The following is a 5,826-nucleotide window of genomic DNA, read 5'->3' as shown; positions in this document are numbered from 1 at the left end:
GTCTAGTAACTATATATGATGAAAAAAATATATGTTTTAACTTTTTTATTTTCTAGACTTTATGTGTAAATCTGTAAAATTATTTACATAGTTAAAATTTGGAGTTTATTGAGTAGTTTAATTTGCGATTTTTTATTTATTTTTAGACTATTTAAACTTTAATGTAATAGAGTTAAAATTTATAAATCGTTTAGTTAAAGAAAGATTTGAAAGTAAGTTTTGTTGGGCTTTGCTAATATTGTGAAGATTTTTAGGGCTTTGCTAATATTGTGAAGATAAGTGCATAGATCCTTATATTTCTATGTTCATTTCTATGTTCAACCCCATGAGAAACTGATGCAACTTTTCAGGTTTTTGTTGTTGCATCAGCTCCTTTGCAGCTCCACATGAGCATTGTTGCATTGGATTGTAGGCTGTTAATTCATCACATAATGCCTTCAATTTGGTATAGTATGTTGTAACTGTCGTTCCTTCTTGATTTAGAAGAGCAAGTTCCAATTTGATTTGATGAATCCTCGGAGCATTTCCTTGTCCAAATCTCTCCTTCAAATCAAGCCATTTTTCCCTAGCTGTGGCAATATAGGTAATATTCCCACGCACAATATTATCTAGAGAATACAAATTTCAAGCTATCACCATCAAGTTACACTTCTCCGTGTGTATTTGTGGTTTTGCTTTATCGGGCTTCTCTAACTAGCCATCCATAATTACCAATTTTTTTTATGGCTGGTAGAGCATTTCTCATTGCCCTAGCCCATCCATTGTAGTTCTCCCCATCCATAGCATTTGGCACCAATGCAATTCGGGGTTATCTGTAGGAGTGCATAAGGTGAGTTCGAATTAATAGAAAGATTAACTTTACTTTTTACTGCCATATTTTGTTGTTGTGCTATCATGAAAAGAATGTGAATATTGAAGAAACAGTGGAGAAGGAGAAGACTTCTTCACAATGTTTAGTTACAGCATTCACACAACGCTTATAATACAAGTGAAGCTGAGCCAAAACTAAGTAGAGTTTGTGACTTGCTTGAACTCAGAAGCGGCCTTCCATAAAGCAAGTAAAGCAACTACTTTAGGCCTCACATTTGTGGAGGCTTTATTTTTTGTTACACTTAATAGGTTATGTATAAGTTTTAAAAAAAATAATCTGTGAAGTGAAAAAGTTTGATTTCTTTTTTTAACAAATATAGAGAAGAAGGATTTGCAACTGCTATGATTTTTACCAAGGAAATTGCACTTAAAATGAATATCAAACCCGAATTTTGTAAGAACGTGTGATATATAGGAAGTAACAATTTGATGAGCATGTTGATAATAAAATCTCAAGATCTTTCAAAAAGTCCTTTAGAAGTCGGGTTATTCACATTTTATTTGATGGTCATAGGCGAATTGAAAGCTAAGCAGTGGGATTCCCCGGGGAAAAAATAGAGAAGTCTCCTACGTTACCCATTGATTACTTTTATATAGTAGACAAGGCTATTTTTTCACTTCAAAATATATTTGAACAATTCGAAACATATGAAAATATTTTTGATTTTCTATTTAGCTACCAGAAGAAAATGGTAAAATTGTGACGGAATATTTGAGATGAAGCATTCTGTCACAAATTGTGACGGAAGTGTGACACATTTTTGACAAATCAACCTCACATGGACGAAATTATCAAAAAAAAAATTCCTACAAAAATTCTGAGTGTAACAGATTTGTGACAAATTTGAAATTTAGTCTTTGTGACGAACATATATTTGTCACAAAATTATGGTAGAGGAGAAGAAATGGCAACACTTTGTCAAAATTCCGTCACAAATTTTGTGACAAATTATATTTTCGTCACAACATTATAAAAGAGTAAATATCTAATAAAAATAATTTTTGTGACAGAGTTATTTTCCGTGACAATAATTGTTGACGGAACATTCAGTCACAATTTTATAAACATTCTAACAACTTAGAAAATTCCCCAAAATATTTGGCCCACTTTTTAGTTTCCCCTGCCAGACCTATCATTCCACAAAACCCTTTAGACTTACTCATTTTCTCTGTCCACTCCTCCCTGCTTCTCTCTCTCTCTCTTTCAACACAAAACACAAATGGCGATTCTTGTACCCTTCTAGACTCAACGCCACAGCAAAACTCACAGGTTTGAAACTATAAACCCTCAATCTCATAATGTATTTCAATCTATGGTTTTTGATGTTGGTGAGCCTTCTTTTGGTGGTAATATAGAAGAGGAACCAAATCCAACCATGCAAAATCTTTATAATATGCTCAAAGCATTAGAACAGAAAATTTAGCCAGGAAACCCACACGGACATTCGCAGTTGTCCGTCGTTGCTCGGCTTTTTAATCTAATGGCAGGACATCATTTTTCTGAAAAGTTGTACGATAAGTTATGTCAATTTATATCAGAATTGATGCCAAGTGATAACATAATGCCAGATAGCTTTTATAGTACCAAAAAGCTAATGCGAGGGTTGGGCTTACCAGTAGAGAAGATCGTCTGTTGCAAAAATGGTTGTATAATTTATTGGTGTGAAGATAGTGAACTTGTCAGTTGCAAGTTTTGTGCCCACCCTCGGTACAAGATATCAAAATATCAACATTCCAAGAAGAAAACTAATATTTCTTATAAGAGATGTATTATTTTCCTTTTACTCCGCGTCTACAAAGGTTGTACGCATCAAATTTTACCGCAAAGCATATGAGGTGGTATTCTGAGCATGAAACAGATGGTGTCATACGTCATCCCTCAGACTCTCCTGCTTGGAAGCACTTTGATCAAACACATCCAAGTTTTGCATCTGAAGTGAGAAATGTCAGATTGGGATTGTCCACTGATGGGTTTAATCCATTTGGTCAATCGAGCCAACAATATTCTTCTTGGCCTGTGATAGTCACGCCATATAATTTGCCACCTTGGATGTTCATGAAGGATGAATACATATTTTTATATGTGATTATACCTGGTCCAAAAAATCCAAAACAGAAAATTGATGTCTTCTTACAACCCCTCATTGAAGAGTTAAAATATTTGTGGGATGAGGGGGTCCAAATATATGATGTTTCAAGTAAGAATAATTTTAAAATGCAAGTTGCATTGACGTGGACAATAAATGATTTTTTAGCGTATTCAATGTTGTCGGGATGGAGTACAGTGGTGTCACGACCCAAAACCTAACCCGTCGTGATGACGCCTATCGTGATACTAGGCAAGCCGACATTTTCAAAACACTTTCAACATTTAACAGAAATAAATTAATATATTTAAAATAACCGGAGTCTTTCATAAAAACGGGGTAAAACCCAAAGCATAAGTGTGGAAATATATCCCGACATCGGAGTGCCACTGAGTACATGAGCATCTATACCAGGAGTAGTCTAATACAACATCTAAGGAATAAGAACTGAAATGAGAATAAGATAATGAAGGAGAGCCAAGGCCTGCAGGCCTGCGAACGCCATGCAGCTACCTCGATAGTCTCCGGAATTATCTGCTCAAATATCAACACCCGCTATCACCGTGAACACTTGGATCTACACACGAAGTGTAGGGTGTAGCGTGAGTACAACCAACTCGGTAAGTAACAAAAATAAATAAGGAACTGAGAAGGTAGTGACGAGCTATACAATTACAGTTCATTTTCATTAATTCCAGCAAGGAATAGACATGCTTTCACATCTGGCAGTTTAAGTCAAATCAGTTTTATACAGTTAAAGTCGAGGTAATCCAGATATAGAATCTTTCTAGAATTTTACAACAATGAAAGATAGCAACTAAGTGCATCAACAAATGAAAATGCAAGTACAACCTCTCAGGGCAACAATCACTCAACTCGTCACAACAACTCAAAACACTCGGCTCTCAGCTCTCAGTTCTCACACTCAATAGGTACATGCGCTCACCGGGGGTGTGCAGACTCCGGAGGGGCTCCTTTCAGCCCAAGCGCTATATCCGCACGAACAACTCACATGCTGCATGGAAAACTCACGTGCTATAGTATCAATATGTGGATCCTCACGGACAACTCACGAGATGCACGGATAACTCATGTTCCATAGTATCAATACCTCACAGACAAGCCCTCGGCCTCACTCAATCATCAATCTCTCTAGTCTCTCGGGCTCTCGAAAATCACAAAGATTGGCCCAAACAAAGATAACATAGTGTATCAACAAGAATCAACAAGAGGCTGAGATATGATACGCAAGTAAAATCATGACTGAGTACAAGAAAATAATTAGCAAATAATTCAACAAGTACGCGACCTCCGCGGGTCCTAACAGTACCATCACATAGCCTAAGCATGATTTCTAACATGATTTGTAGTCAAATTTCTATAACACAGGGAGAGCATATAGCTAGCAATAACTTATTCAACTTTACAGTTTCACGGAATGGACCAAGTCCCAATTCATACGGTGCACGCCCACACGCCCGTCACCTAGCATGTGCGTCACCTCTAAAATACTCACATAATCCAATAATCCGGGGTTTCATACCCTTAGGACCAGATTTAAAACTATTACTTACCTCAAACCACGCAAAATCCTACTCCGCAATGCCTTTGCCCCTCGTATCAATCTCCAAACGCCCCGAATCTAGCCACAAGCAGTACGATATAATTAATATAGGCGAAAAGAATCAATTCCATAAGTAAAATACGAAATTATAAGCCAAAATCTCGAATAGACTCAAACTGCCCCCCGAACCCTCGCAATCCGACAAAAGTCACAAAATACGAACACCCATCCACTCACGAGTCCAACCATACAAGAATTACTTGAAAATCCAACCTCAAATCACCTTCCAAAACTCAAAATTTTAGCGTATGAAGTTTCTACCATTTTTCCCCAAATTTACAACTCAAATCCCTAATTAGATGATGAAAATAACAATAGATTCATGAAATATAGTCCAATCCGAGTTAGAATCACTTACCCCAACAATATTTTTGAAGTAACCTCGAAATATCGCCTCACACCGAGCTCTCAAAGTCCCAAAATTAAAATCGGAATCAAACCCTCGAAATCCCATTTTCTGCCCAGTTCTTCCGCATCTGCGACGCCGCACCTGCGGAATTTCCCTCGCAGGTGTGGATATGACTTAAGGGACTGGGTCCGCATCTGCAAGCAAGATGTCACACCTGCGTGTTCACACCTACGGACAAGGGTCCGCTTCTGCGATCTTTCCCTCCAGCTCACTCTCTGCATCTGCGGAGCTTCAAGCGCATCTGCGGACTCGCAGATGCGGAAATTCCCTCGCACTTGCGACCCCTGGACATCTCCTAAATTCCCGCTTCTGTGCTTGGCCTAACGCACGTGGGTGCCCGCACCTGCGGCCACCCACCGCAGGTGCGATTATACCAGAAGCTTCAAAGCTTCAACAATTTGCCTAAGTCTAAATTCGAACCGTTAAGGATCCGAAACACACCCGAGGCCCCCGAGATCTCAACCAAATATGCCAACAAGTTCTAAAAAATCATACGAACTTAGTCGAGCCCTCAAAACACGTCAAACAACAACAAAAACACGAATCACCCTCCAATCCAAACTTAATGAACTTGTAACTCCAAATTCTACAAACGATGCTGAACCATACCAAACCACGTCCGTTTGACCTTAAATTTTGCACACAAGTCACCTTCAACATTACGGACCTACTCGATCTTCCAGAATCGAAATCTGACCCCGATATCAAAAAGTCAACCTCCCGATCAAACTTCCCAAAAATTTGACTTTCGCCATTTCAAGCCTAAATTAGCCACAGACCTTAAATTCACAGTTCGGACACGCTGCTAAGTCCAAAATTACCCAACGGAGATAACG

The 5,826-nt window shown here is 38.3% G+C and overlaps 1 protein-coding gene and 1 long non-coding RNA gene across 2 annotated transcripts; one reads left to right on the top strand and one right to left on the bottom strand.

Moving 5' to 3' along the window:
- Positions 1-291: 291 nt before the first annotated feature.
- Positions 292-781, bottom strand: LOC138905490 (uncharacterized). The gene is made up of 2 exons (XM_070194013.1): positions 712-781; positions 292-608 (listed from the first exon to the last, which is right to left on the bottom strand). Exons 1-2 carry the CDS (start codon positions 779-781, stop codon positions 292-294), a joined length of 387 nt encoding a protein of 128 aa, XP_070050114.1.
- A 1,371-nt stretch (positions 782-2,152) lies between these two features.
- On the top strand, positions 2,153-2,990 carry LOC138906663 (uncharacterized). Its single transcript, XR_011414178.1, has 2 exons — positions 2,153-2,670; positions 2,720-2,990. It is a non-coding gene; the product is annotated as an uncharacterized lncRNA (long non-coding RNA).
- Positions 2,991-5,826: the final 2,836 nt, after the last annotated feature.

Source organism: Nicotiana tomentosiformis, chromosome 2, assembly GCF_000390325.3.
Source record: "Nicotiana tomentosiformis chromosome 2, ASM39032v3, whole genome shotgun sequence".
Lineage (NCBI taxonomy): Eukaryota > Viridiplantae > Streptophyta > Magnoliopsida > Solanales > Solanaceae > Nicotiana > Nicotiana tomentosiformis.
The sequence above is the reverse complement of the archived record's forward strand: the minus strand, read 5'-3'. Positions and strand labels throughout refer to the sequence as shown.

Coding starts and splice junctions, on each gene's coding strand:
- LOC138905490 (XM_070194013.1), bottom strand. CDS start 781: ATGGATGGGGAGAACTACAATGGATGGGCTAGGGCAATGAGAAATGCT. Junction 609..711: donor ACCAGCCATAAAAAAAATTG/GTAATTATGGAT, acceptor TGTATTCTCTAG/ATAATATTGTGCGTGGGAAT.